This window comes from Phoenix dactylifera, chromosome 9, assembly GCF_009389715.1.
Source record: "Phoenix dactylifera cultivar Barhee BC4 chromosome 9, palm_55x_up_171113_PBpolish2nd_filt_p, whole genome shotgun sequence".
NCBI lineage: Eukaryota > Viridiplantae > Streptophyta > Magnoliopsida > Arecales > Arecaceae > Phoenix > Phoenix dactylifera.
Genome location: NC_052400.1, coordinates 15,877,147 through 15,890,625, shown reverse-complemented (window position 1 = coordinate 15,890,625; position 13,479 = coordinate 15,877,147). Strand labels below are relative to the sequence as shown.

At 40.1% G+C, this 13,479-nt stretch overlaps 2 protein-coding genes across 6 annotated transcripts; both read right to left on the bottom strand.

Moving 5' to 3' along the window:
• Window positions 1–284: 284 nt before the first annotated feature.
• On the bottom strand, window positions 285–2,040 carry LOC103699714 (bidirectional sugar transporter SWEET2a-like). The gene is made up of 7 exons (XM_039130191.1): window positions 1,768–2,040; window positions 1,521–1,612; window positions 1,370–1,406; window positions 1,066–1,282; window positions 830–988; window positions 618–737; window positions 285–526 (listed from the first exon to the last, which is right to left on the bottom strand). The coding sequence occupies exons 2-7, from the start codon at window positions 1,582–1,584 to the stop codon at window positions 407–409; spliced, it is 717 nt and encodes a 238-aa protein (XP_038986119.1). The 5' UTR covers window positions 1,585–1,612; window positions 1,768–2,040; the 3' UTR covers window positions 285–406.
• Window positions 2,041–5,471: 3,431 nt separating this feature from the next.
• LOC103699786 lies at window positions 5,472–13,439 on the bottom strand. Of its 5 annotated transcripts, none has more exons than XM_026802109.2 (4): window positions 13,165–13,439; window positions 12,527–13,044; window positions 12,336–12,406; window positions 5,472–5,490 (listed from the first exon to the last, which is right to left on the bottom strand). In XM_026802109.2, exons 1-3 carry the CDS (start codon window positions 13,253–13,255, stop codon window positions 12,347–12,349), a joined length of 669 nt encoding a protein of 222 aa, XP_026657910.1. In that variant the 5' UTR covers window positions 13,256–13,439; the 3' UTR covers window positions 5,472–5,490; window positions 12,336–12,346. The 5 variants fall into 5 exon arrangements, with proteins under 5 accessions (XP_026657910.1, XP_008780087.1, XP_008780039.1 ...); XM_008781865.4 differs by lacking the exon at window positions 5,472–5,490 and adding an exon at window positions 5,782–6,182 and having other exon boundaries at window positions 13,165–13,438; XM_008781817.4 differs by lacking the exon at window positions 5,472–5,490 and adding an exon at window positions 5,791–6,170 and having other exon boundaries at window positions 13,165–13,433.
• Between the last annotated feature and the right edge of the window lie 40 nt (window positions 13,440–13,479).

Genomic DNA, 13,479 nt, shown 5'->3' with positions numbered 1-13,479 from the left:
TGTAAACCATTAAGGAGGCACAAAGCTTGCAAGATCTATAGAGTAATGAAACTGTTAAAGTATTCCATAATCAGATACAAGAGAATATGCTTGGTCACCCAAACTAAATTAGATGTCTTCCCTGGTTCCAAAATTTACAAATATGCTACGAGTTGTAGATCTACTCCCTTTTTTTTTTTGCGCTTTTTGATGTAAATGGAGGCTAAGGCTACGCAGAAGCCATAAGCCACCTAACAATTGCTACTTTTACTGATCTAACAATCTCTCTCTCTCAAATAAAAAAATAAAAAAAAGAGAGAACAAAATGAATATATAGTATGATTTTCAATGGTCTTAACCACTTGGGATACAAAGCGCCTGCAAGGAAAAGTATGAAATAATTACAAGGATATTTTTGCCGAGTGCATCATCCATATGACACTAGCAGTGGTAATCTAGAAGTAGAATCTTGTCTTGATTTTCTGCTGTAGTAAGCATAGAGGAACAACTGTACGACCCCAAGGATTGTTCCGATCCCATTTGGTACCTGAAAAAATTCCAGAGCAAAAGAAGCAAGAATCAGTGCTGCAACACAAAACAGCAAAAAGAAATGAAGAAAAACACATCAAAATTCTTACATATATGAAAAAGTCATGCTTCAGCATTCCATATGCGAAGAATGAGATGCTCATCAGGAAGGTCGCGAGAGAGAGATAGAAAGGCATGAACTCAACACTCCTCCTCCGGATAACCAAATTCTGACGAATGAAAAGATCAGCAGCTAACATAATAATAAGAAGCGAAAAACCATATTTATTGATGTAAAGATCAACTGAAAGCAGAAACATACAATGATGCATAATGGAGATGCGGACATTGAAATGAGAGAGGCGACGCTCAGATATCCGACAAACATCCGCCGTCTCCGGCCGTCAAACAGCTCGAGGCTGATGTATATGATAAGAGCAAAGGCACAGAAGACCGCGATCAGAAGTCCAGACATCTTCAGCTGTTCGAGTGATCAGGATGGATTAAAATTACAGCCATAAACATGAGAAAGAGATCTCCAGAAAGAAAGATCTGCACCTTTTTGGCTTTATCAGCATATATGATGAAGAGAGCGACATACACCGACTGGAAAATGGCCCCGATCGAGTTGACGGTAGCAACCAAGATGACGCCGGGGGCGACGCAGGGTAGTCCGTACCAGAAGCAAATCAAGCAATTCAGGAGGGAGTATACATACGGCAGCCCAGAGAACTGCTCGGTAGAGCGATTCTTAACGATCCTTTTGAACGTTGGTCTGAAGATACGGCAAGCATGAGATGAGACTTCGTGATTTAAACAGAAACAAACAAGAGTGGAAGTTGGGTGGGGAGTGTGGACTCACATCGGCGAGAGGAACAGCACGAAGGCAAACAGATTACCTGCAAGCATCAGAGAATCCTTATAAGATTTCCTTCCTAAATTACGGTCGAACATTTGACGCACGAGTAGCCGGCATGGAAAAGGGGAGGGAGGGAGAGAAGGATTGTAAATACCGGCGATTCCAGCAGTCTCGCTGCAGATGGTGTAGAAAGGGGATGCGGAAACCGGAGGAATCATCGATCCGGTGGCACGAGCTTGACACAAGCTGGGGAAAGGTACGACGATAAAAATTATAGAAGAAGGGGAAGGGGAGGAAATTTAAACAGGAACGAAGGCTCTTCCTGCCATCTTATCTCTCTAAATCAAGTTAATATATGATAACGATGAATTCTTCCTCGTGGTCCGTTTCCCATTCGTCACCTTGTCTCGTCGCTTCTGGAACCAACCGCGTGCTTTCTCTCGTCCCTATCAGCAGGATTTGATCGGTCGCCGGCCCGCTCGGACACGCCTCAAAAACCCGAGACCTGGTCGCCCCCCAATCGGCTGATCCAAGTCTAGATCCAATGTTTTGAAGGATGCGGAGCCTGAGGTGGCATCGGAACTGTGGAAGAATGCCGCCTCTTGTTCCAGGATATCCGAGCTATGATCAATGATGGAGTAGTATGTGTTCGGAAAGAGAGAGAGAATTTTCTAGAGCGTTTTGTTTTCTGACTTTATTAGATGTATTCGTATTAGAATTGTATAAATCATCAGCTTTAGAAAGAAAAAAAAAACAAATATGATGTATCAAAATTTCAAAAAAAAAAAAAAATCGTCCCCTACTGTGTAACTAATCTGGTCCAATTTCAAATTTTGTGATAGACCAAGTGGGCTTGGGAAGATGAGCTCAAGATTCGCTTGTAAAGCTGTTCCCATCCTCTTGCCTTCGGTCGCCAAGTTTATGCCTCCATAATGTATCGGAATGAGTAAACACATTAATTTAATAAATTTTAGCATAAAAAACTTTTTGACTGATATTTAGATTGGAGACTTTTCTCTGGGCTAAATTTTTCACTCATATATCCTCGATTTATTTCTATCTTCAAATTCGGTCAGGCAGGGCCCTGGCCTCTAAATTTTAGCCGCCAAGTCTCATGGTTTTAACACTGGTGCTCTCCATTTTAGAGTAGCCGCTGTCCATCTTCGGCAAGACTGTCTAGGACTTGCATGTGGCCTACAAGCCTTCCAAGTCTAAACTAAAACATAACTTTGCCATCTATTTTATACACACACCTAATCGCATATCAATATTTTTCTCCTCTAGACTTTTAAGACCAGCTTGGATGCTAAGATAAGATATCTGGTGGATAAATCCTTTCGGAGAAAAAGGATAGCAGCTAGAAAAGCAAAATTTGTAGTATGAAAAGAAGAATCACATGTGTCTCTTTAAAAATATGATTTACGTGGGAGGATCCGTGCGGATGTATGCTTAGTCCTACATCAGTTATTCGCTGGATAAATTTTAGGTACTTTATACAAAATCAATGAATCCAAATAATACCTTTCGGTTGGTCTTTTTGGCTGAAGTGATAAGTTGTTACAAATGGTATGGATTTAGCCCATGACCTATTTAAACTAGAGGATACTGCAGCACGGATTTATTAGGGTTGACCACACGCTGATCGTGATGCTTGTGATTAGATTTGAATTCTTAGCCTGATAAGGATGCCAAGGCTTAAACGGAAGGAATATATAAGGACTCATGCGGGCATGTGTTTAATTCCACATCGATTACCTTCTAACTAGTGTTTTTGGGTGAGGTTCTGAATTGTTACATTACCAGACTCAGTTTTTAAAGATCGTGCATGCCCTTATCAATCCAAAAATAGAATATCCGGTTCCCTTCAATGGCTCTACTTCTCGCATGGTAGCCTACAATTAGTTAATCTTATGGGCAACATAAACAATACCAAAACAAAGCAGCATATATAATCGACGCAAGTTGGTGGATGGTAGAACCAGATGCCACACCGTCTATAGGCCCACAAGAGATAAATTGTTTTAACATCATTTTCGTAGGGCAGCCAAACAATAAATCGATTGTACGACCAAAACAGCAAATTTTGTTTGTAGCTATTTGGTGGTGGTCAGCCATGACTACCATATGATTGGTGCTCCCTTTGCATGTCATGACGCACTACTCGAGAGAGAAATCAGTTGATCAACTTTGGTGGAGGGCTTAAATTTTGACATTTTCATCAAATTAAGAATCCAAATTCATTCAAATCTAATCACAAGCATCACAATCAGTCTATGATCAGCCTTAATGCGTCCATACTACAGTAGCCTCCAGTCTACATGAATCATAAGTTGAGTTCATTTGATACTATTTTGTTGCATTGCATGGTCTTACCTAAAATAGTTAGTCGAAATTTTTTTTTTTGAAGTTTCTTAACCAATGTAGAATTAAACACATGTCCGAACAAATTCTCTCACTCCTTGGACAAAAGAATGTCCCTCTTGCTGGTCAAATTTTCTCTCGGTCGTGGTTGTGGCCAAATTCTCTCTTTTTTTCCTTTTTTTTTTTTTTTAACTCTGACCATTTGTGAACAATTACGTGTATCAACGCATACACAGTCAGCGAAAAGTTTGATGGAGAAAAGGACACCATCAACCACCGTGTTTGTTATGGACTTATGGTCCCCGTAACAGTGTTGGCGCCACTAGAATTTGGCACGTTGAATCTTTGGGAACTTTCTTTTCTTTCATTCACTTGTGGCGGAAATATTAGATTGCTGAGTGGGATCGAGCTTTTCTTAAACCGAGGGGGAAAAAAAATCAACATACCGTCCCGATCCATTTAATAAATTGATCAATTGTTTCGATCCAAACTACAACTAATAATTAAATGAATATTTCACATATGCATAATCTGTATAATAAACAACTAAAGTCGAATAATGTTGAAACTCGGCTAATAATGTTGACGTGATTAATCTGATGCTGGCCTGTCTAATTTTTCATGCTTAATTATATTATAGATACATAATAGTTTATAAGTGCAATCTAAGATATACTTGTACTCATACATAATTGAATGAGATTATGCTGGATCATGCTCAAGGTTGGCTCAAAATTGTGTTGATCCAACATAGTCAATCCGGCTCGAGCATGTCAAGCCTCTAAATCTGAAACCAGCCCACCTGATAAATGGAATTTCTGCATTAAGCCATTTTTTGATCCAAACTTGATTTTGCCCAATCAAACTCATTAGATGCCTAATCAAACTTGACAAGGAAAAAATCAGACCTGGGCTTTCAGGCGAATTGGAGAGTATCCGAAGAGGCTCAGGCCTAATACCACCAGGCCGGGCCAGGCTGGGGCTTAAGTTTTAAGGTCTAAGCCCGACCCAGCCCATTGAGACTTGTACTTAGAAATAATCCCTCAATAAGTTTTTTTTTTCTTTCAAATCAAAATTCCTTCCGCACTAATGGTTTTCAATTATATTAGTTTGATTGATTCAAAAGAGCTGCACTTGAATTGGAGAGACATTTTGTGCCAATAACCTCCAATCCAAGATGTCACTTGGAGGAGATCCATATCATGAGGCGGAAAGCAAGAGAGTACAAACCTTCAAGGAGGTTCTGCTGAAGCCTCATTTAGGCAAACCAATATTAGGTTTTTTTTTTTTTTGTAAAAAAAAAGTGAACTTTCCCATTACTTTTTCGTTATTAGCAAGATCACTAAAAAATTGGAAGATGCAATGACCGGATTCTAATCAAATCTGAACCAAGATATAGACCCAATAAATAAAAAGGGCTGTTCAAGATCCAACTAAATTATTAAGTTAGCATTCAGGATCTAAGTTCTAACTACATGAATAAGTTAGCTATATGCATAGATTCAGTGTGCAGATTCCAGCACATTTTTTAATGACTAGTCCTATTATACCTGCTGATGATGCGGTTGGAAATGGTAGGCCCACAGCTAAATTAAAATGCTGAAAAGATACCTCACCATAAGGTCATAGCAGTGGTTGTCATCAACGAGGGTGAACTCTGCACCACTCATTATAATGGTAGCTGAAAATGGCTGGGGCCAAGGAACTGCCATCAGTGAGCTATTTGTTTGAGAAGTAGGAGCATCCACTCTGGAGACTCTTACCTGAAGAACATGCAGTTCATATGAAGATGGCCCAAAAGCTTTCCTGAAGAACATGTATAAGGTGGAATGCAGCAGGAAACAGCATTTTGGTTTATGCAATCATTAGATTTCCTATGTCAACTGGGCAAGAAGAAATGTGGTTTTTGTGCTTCAACAGTTGCTTCCAGTGAATGAATTGATCTGGCTTAAAATGGGGTCGCTTGTCTCTGGCCATTAGAGTCAGATGCCATACCATCACCCTTTCATATAAACGTTATTCATGAAACAAACAAGAGATCTCTTCTGGGCATCTTTAAAAGATGAACAAGAAATGCTGAAAGAATATTTTTTATGGATATTGCGCACATTCACAAGCATATCAAGCCAACAAGAGCAATCAATCAATATCCACACCTTGCAGCAGATAGGGTTGCTGGCAATTAAGGCGTGTAGATATTTTGGCATGGCACAAGACTATACATCAGAAAACCAATAAAAAATTCTACAGACACCGACGCAAAGAAATCAGAAACAGTTGATGAGCTAATGACATCGACATGCTAACCAGGAACAATAAGAGCACACATCACATGACCATCCAGTTACCTCTGCCATCTACTTTCATTACGTACCAAAAAAAGCTTCTTAATTTTAATATAGATATGTCCATGAATTGCTCTTTCTTGATGCACCTTCAAGTTCTGCTTCAATGACTTGTCAGAAAAACATGTTATAGTGGGCATACTAGTATCCAAAGAAAAAATATGGAGTGAAATACATGTAGGCAAAGAGAAATAGCATAACTTGCAGTGAACAGAAAAATTAAGAAAGCAGAACCATAGATTTCATAACATCAATCGCCAAACAGCCCATTATATGTATTTGTAGCAGCAGAATGGCATAGAGACGATTATCTCTCTCTCTCTCTCTCTCTCTCTCTCTCTCTCTCTCTCTCTCTCTCTCTCTCTCTCATCTACAACAAAAAAATTGCTCATGTAGCTCATTTGTCATGTATCTAAACTAAATTACTTGAGATACATTCTACTCAAGATTTTCGGGTAGATGATTTTAGGAAGTGGACACAACTTGGCTTCTCTAGAATTGGGAACTTTGTGGGAATGCAATGGGAACTCTATTAATTACTTGTGGACCACCGCAAACTATTTCTCAGTGGTTTCCTTTTGCGCTCATGATGATTCCCATGCATTTCTAACATGCTAAAAATTGTTGTGCATACCCTTTATTTCATGGGTAATTTTATTATGAAAAAGTAGGATTCCAAGCATTAATGTAAGCCACAGAAAATAGTAAATGTTATAATATTCGACTGACAGAAGACATTACATTGTATTAAATGGAAATTCCCAGCAGGCAGCTACTATAAAATCTGCTATTTATTTGTTAAAAGCATCAGATGATGAATAGATACTTAAATTTTGAAGAGAAGAAAGTTCTAGAGTGTTTTACAGAGAATTCATGACTCCTCTGCAGTTTTTAATTGGTACCAGACAAGGGTCGGGTGTTTCCATGTTTGTATGAATCTATCTGGCGCCCACCGCTCCCCCCCTATTTCAGTAGTTGTATAACCAAGCTGTTGATCAGCAAGATGGCCAACCCAACAACCACCTCAGCCTTAAATCAAGCATTTAGTGTGCACAGGTCCAAACAAGCCATCTAATCGCCACAATAGTTGTACCTTTTGTACATGAAATGCTGGCAATGGGGAATATCAAATATTAGTAGAATCAAAATCTAGGTAGCATATCATGTATTTCATGTGCACTAGAATATCATTGTGAACACCAAACACGGCCATTAACATTGCTATCACAACACCTATTGCATGATGCTGGAATGAAAGGGGTAGCTGTGGAAGCAGCTCTTGATACTGAAACACAAGAGTTGAGATATGTACGAGTCCATTGATAAATCAAGACATCCAACTTGAGAGAGTCAAGATCCTCATGATCTCAAATGTACAAGGTGCATAGTCCATAGATTATATACAGGAGTTTATGTTTGCAGTCTACTAAGTTGATCTGATGATACTTGCTTTCACATGTACATTCCCATGCATTGTGGACTTTTCATTGAAATATTCTGTTATTCTTGAAATGCATGTCAAGTCTGCATTATCTTTGAAAGATAAAACCCCCTTATTGCACATTTTCTGCTCATTCTTATACAAGCTTTACAAGTAGTGAAGCGTCTCATTCTATTCTAAAAGATACAGTGTAATATTTTAAAAGATGTACATCTGAATTTGTCACTCTTTAAGTGAGAATAGAAAGAGGGTCATCACTCTTCACCAAATAGGCATAGACAGATCGTGAAATGAAGAAGGAACGCCTCAATAAAAGGAATTTAACTGCCTAGAACAAAGTAAAAACCAAAGACGCATGGCTCTCGTGAAAGAAACATCCCATCAATCCCATAATGCATGATGTTGGGTTCCCATAGATGCGTTGACCGGGCTTCTCCACCTTATGCATTTGAGATGTACACAAATCTAGTCTCTCCCTAGTCAGGTGGATGAGTCCATGGAGGTGTATCGGCATAACTTTTTTTTTTTTAAGTCTCTATTAACAGCCTGCATCTTCAACTTTCAATGTCTTTCGAAGGTAAATCCCTTTGATTTGGTTTTCTTTCATCAATCTTGCAACATATATAAATAATGAACTCTTCATATGCTAATTTAAGAGTGCGATATCCAAACTACATTTTCACAAATCTCACATTTATGTATATCTATTTAGCATTCCCTAGCCACAAGCTATCTACCCACACAACTGCTAGTCATATATGTACTTGTTAAACTTTTCATTATTATGAATAAACCATGTGGAATTAAATATCAAAGTCGCAAATTAAAAACCATGATATACAGGGAAATGGAGACACCAAAGAACTCCCCTTGACCTATGATCGATGAAAACAATGAATCCTAAGAACGGGTTATCTTGATTTCTGTCCTTTGGTCAATGTAGAATGACGATGTTGCATGGTTACTACATCTGGTTTATAAACAAAGCCTTTCAATTTTTAAATGTAAAGGCTGAAGAACAATAAATAAAAGGAAGAGTTTTGAATTCTCTTACAGAAACAAGATTATTCAGGACATTGACCACGTGTTTGAGAAGGCAGAGCATAGTTCATGCCCATGCCACTATGCATTAGCTTTTTGTATGTACCAAAATGATACGAAATTGTACAAGTCAATATGCAGTTATACAAATCTAGATGGATTGTTTAATAGGTATGCACCTTAGCACTGCGTTGACAACCTGCTAGAATGGTAGATACCAAGGTCGGTGGAACCGTCCCAAATTGCCCGGTTCGGGGTGTCTTGAGCCTTACCAAGACGGTTCTGGTGATGAAAACAAGACCGACGCCAGAGGGGGAGAAGACGAAGAAAAAGAGGAAAAGAGAGAGGACGGGGGAGGGAGGGAGAGGGAGAGGGAGAGGAAGAGAGAGGAAGGTCGAGGCTAGGCGGTAGAGGAGGGAGCCGTGGAAGAGAGAGGAGCCCTTCTTCTGCAACTTTCCGACGGTTCTCCAGCCTCCTCTGCACGGCAGCTCTCCGACCTTGGCCTCCTCTGCACGGCGGCTCCTCGGCCCTCCGCTAGTTCTCCGCCAGCCTCCCTCGGCCTTCCCTTTCTCTCTTTTTTTCTCTCGTTCTCCCTCTCTCCACCTCTTCTACTCTATTGATACAGGCCCGACACGGCACGATATAACGGGGGCCTGTACCGACTCGTGCCGTTGGGCAACCGGTGCGGTGTCCGATACCAATTCTGAGACCCTGGTAGATACAATAGATACATAACAATATGAAATGGTATTTTGATCTATTTCTAAGAGATAATAATTGTTATCTTTGATTTATCAGGTTCATGGTTCACCGCACCGGCCCAGATCGGGCGGTACGGAACGTACCGTACCAGTTCGATATTCATATACGGTATGGAAGGCAAACTGACACTTGATACGCCATAAAGACCCTATACCATACCGCATCGACGCAGTGCTAGTATGGCACTAGTACAGAGTCTGGTATTGAGATGGCGAACTTTGATAAAGCTCATTAATGAATGTGAAGCCAGAATGAGCTTTCAACATTTCTGCAAGAAAACCTAGTGAAGGATCTTCACTGCATAATATCTTTACACAACATGTGAACTCTTGTGGTTGAAGTCACTTTAGTTAACATGAAGTGTCAAGTCAAAGACTTTTCACAGTTACATTGTGATATCCCAGTTTCTAGTCAAATTACTAGTTATCATGCTTTTTCATGAGCAAATAAAACAATAATGTCATTGATTATAACTTCTGAAAATACCAGAATAAACAAAGTTGTTTCATCACTAAAAACATTATTATAAAGAACATATGGCAGACATACTTGCAAAATCTTAGAATTCATAATTAACTATTGGGTTCATGTTCAAGCTTTGATGCTTTGGCATCTACTCTGAAACACGAGGGAAAATGTTGGAGCATTATAATTTGGTAACATTCAATTAATATAATTATCATTCTATATAATGCTTGTTAATAGGCGTGGAATAATCACAAATGGGCCTCAACTGATGAGACTTTGGACCACATTATTCATGTAAGAAATTATTACTGGTAGACCATGACAAAGAGGATACTGTAGTCACTCAGCCTGTAATATTGGAAACTTGATTTCATTGACAAAGATAAGGGCTTCCAAGAATCAAGAGGATGCTTGCACCAATTTTTCTCCTCTCTCTTCCTTCTCTGAATCCTCTTCTCTTCAAATACATTTAGTATATTTCTTTATTGCATTGTCTTCACTTTATTGAATATCATTAAAAAGGAATAGTCTATTGAACCACTTTCTTGAGAGAATCAACTGTATGAAACCATATTTCAACTTTTAAGGTTATATGGAGTTTTATCTATATGATTGCATGACTCCTTGGAGTACCACAAGCTTGTAAACACTGTGTCTTGGTCAGTTTATCAAAACCAGCATGCTTGTTCAAATTAAATAAGATTCTAGACTTGTTAGATATCCAGATGTCTTGTCTAAATGACTGATGATATTGTTTTTCGTCACCTTACAAGTAGAGATTACTAAATTACCAGTGTCGAACCCATTTTTGAATCATGCTCTTGCTCCATCTCATCTCACTATCTGCACTTCAAACTGTGAGCAACTCCACACTGGATTAATCTTGTTTCTGCTCCTGCACCTTGTTACTAAGTTATCCCCACAAAGCAATTAAGACAAATCTTGGCAAAAAAAAAGAAGAGGGTTGGCGAGCATATATTTTAACATAGACTGTCATGTCTCTTTCCATCTCTATGCATGCCAGTGTGCTAACAATGCTACAGGCAACATGGCACCGCACATCATGTTCCCCCAGAAGCTAATAAACTTGCAATTAGAATCAGACACAAAATATTCATTGGAAAAAAAGAAAACGATGGCCTGATCTAATCCTCATTGCACTAACACATCTCCTAAATCAGAGCAAGAGAAACAGACCCTCACGAGCAAAAGTTGCACCCTGAAGCAAGAGGACAAATCATTCAGAATCAATGAATCTTTGCCGCAGGGTTTACTCCTTGTGATGGAAATCCCATCCAGTACTCATTCATATTAAAGCAAGCCCGTGCCTCTGAGTCAACCTAATCCAAAAAGGTCAAGGTCCAGGTTAGGGCAAAAAGCAGGAGGAGTCTGCTTCACATGGGAGAATCGAATAATTGCTAGGAGAGAGAATTCTATTATGCTGGTTTTCTGATGAAAAGAAAAATGTGAGAACCATTGGCGAGTCATACACGTATTCTGGGAGAAACAAATTTGCAGATACACCAAAATCATGTAATTTTCATTACAAAGCTTTCTCCACTGTCACTAGTATATCATCAAGCCACAACACATCAATCTGCTGCATGATAATATGAGAAAAGGGAATGATAGATTATATCCACATACTGTTGTGCTCAGCTTTCTTTGTACAGTAAGTCCCATCAACTGTCATTCATACACCAGAATGACTATATTACCACACTTATACCGAAAACGAGATTTCTCATAGTTTGTATCTAACTTTTATCTAACTTCACTCAGAAAAGCAACTAAAATATCCTAAATGCAAAAGTAGCAGATGTAGCTAGTATAAGCCATATATCTTCTCATGTCAGTTTTATGTCAGTATTATCATGATATAATAGAGTAAATATAACATAGCAACACCTAATTAGAAATACAATCCTTTTTAATTTGTTGATTATGTATGTTCACTGGCACTCGTTTCAGCAAATAAAATCAACTTTATTGACACCAAACAGAAAAAGTGGACATCAAAAGCCATGAATATTTTATCATGAATTGGCTTTGACAGTCCTCCTCATCTGTTGGTTCCCATGCAAACAACTCTGAAGTCCACTCATTTTGCTCCTAGCCTCTCGCCATAGCATTCCTTCATCTACTCAGCCTTATGACACCTAAATCTACAATTTCCCTCCTTACTGAGGCTATCTCTGGTTCAAATTTCCAAACACCAAATATGGTATGCAAGAGTCTGCTAGTGTTGCTCCTAATTTTATTTTGACATGTCCATTTCTTATTTTATGCTCCATAGCATATTTCGCACATTTACATCAACATGTTCAACCATGTCATGTCTGTCCTTAATTCCATCAACGCCAATGTTCGTCTCATTACAAGATTATCAATTTCGAAAGAGAATAGAGGAAAGCATTCTGTAAAAATAACTGACCAAAATATGCATATAACAAGTCCATTGGCAAGTAATGGATAAACTCCGGCAAACATCGGGAGAAATGTTGCTTCTAGTAAAGGATAAGAAATAACGAGTTCCTTGCATTTTTCTAACCTGGTAGCATCTTAGGAGCTCGCAAGAACATGAAACAATCCGCAGCAATTCCACCATGTCGCACGATCAGCCTATGGAGGTATCCAATCAAAAATGAAGCATAAAGCATGCGCAATAGAAACAGTTCGTAACAGCGAAAAACTAATAACAAATTCAACAGCACTAGCTTGAACTTCTCGACAGTCAGTTACCTCAGATCTCTCTCTCACACCACTCTCACGAGGCCGAGGCTGTTCGCTAACCGGAGCCGGCGGAATGTCAAAGACAGGCGCCGGCTTCACTTCATTCTCATGTGCTAAAGCATCAATCGCCAGCGACGCCTCCAAAGTCGCACCCGCAGCTTCGGTAGCTTCCACAACCTCCTCGGTTACAGAAGCCGGCTCATCAACAAGAACAAACGACGCCACGGTTTCCGACTTCTCTTCCGCAACCTCGGTGGGTCCCACACCACCGCCAGCTTCCCCGTCCTTAGTCTGCACCAGCTCGGCACCCGCATCCTCGGCCACCGTCTCCTCCTCGACCACCTTTTTCTTTTCCTCCTCGGGCGGATCCTCCGTCACTCTGGCGGTCCCGTCGCTTAATTTCTCTTTGCCGTTACCCAACCTATCCATCGCGGCAGCGGTGATGGACTCCGATCGCGGGGATTCGCCCTTCTTCTCCTCGCCTTCGTCACTGGTTTCGCCCTTGGAGTCGTGGCTCTCGCCGTTGCCTGGTTCAAGTGAAGAACACGAGAGAGAGAGAGAGAGAGACAGGGAGGGAGGCTTTTTATTTCACCGAAAAAAGCAGAATAAAATAAGAGAAGAAGAAAAAGGTCGGGGGTAGGGGAAACCAGAGGAAGAGCTGGTGGAGGAATCGGGTGGGTGGATGCCCATCTCCTTCTTTCGCCGGGCAGCTTTCCTCTTCTTCGCACCTGACGGCATGATGGGGTGATTGGAATGAACAGCTGGAGAGACCGTGCGAAGACCGGCCTCGTGGAGGATTGCTAATTCTGGGGGGCTGCCGCACACTTTTATCTCCGGCCAATCACGAGGGGTGTCTAAAAGGAAAAGGAGGGTTGTCTAAAAGAACAGTTTGAAGGTAGAGAAAAAGGAAGCAGTTATTAGGAGGGGAGGTTTCTGGAATGAAAGCGATGGAGGCCAAGAGA

Bases quoted from the DNA above. Each gene is read 5' to 3' on its own strand.
- LOC103699714 (XM_039130191.1), bottom strand. From the start codon at position 1,584: ATGATTCCTCCGGTTTCCGCATCCCCTTTCTACACCATCTGCAGCGAG. The intron at 1,407-1,520 runs GTATTTACAATC...TGATGCTTGCAG, and splicing joins CGAGACTGCTGGAATCGCCG to GTAATCTGTTTGCCTTCGTG. The intron at 1,283-1,369 runs GTGAGTCCACAC...CCGTATCTTCAG, and splicing joins GTGCTGTTCCTCTCGCCGAT to ACCAACGTTCAAAAGGATCG.
- LOC103699786 (XM_026802109.2), bottom strand. From the start codon at position 13,255: ATGCCGTCAGGTGCGAAGAAGAGGAAAGCTGCCCGGCGAAAGAAGGAG. The intron at 13,045-13,164 runs GTTTCCCCTACC...CACTTGAACCAG, and splicing joins CTCCACCAGCTCTTCCTCTG to GCAACGGCGAGAGCCACGAC. The intron at 12,407-12,526 runs GTAACTGACTGT...ATACCTCCATAG, and splicing joins GTGTGAGAGAGAGATCTGAG to GCTGATCGTGCGACATGGTG.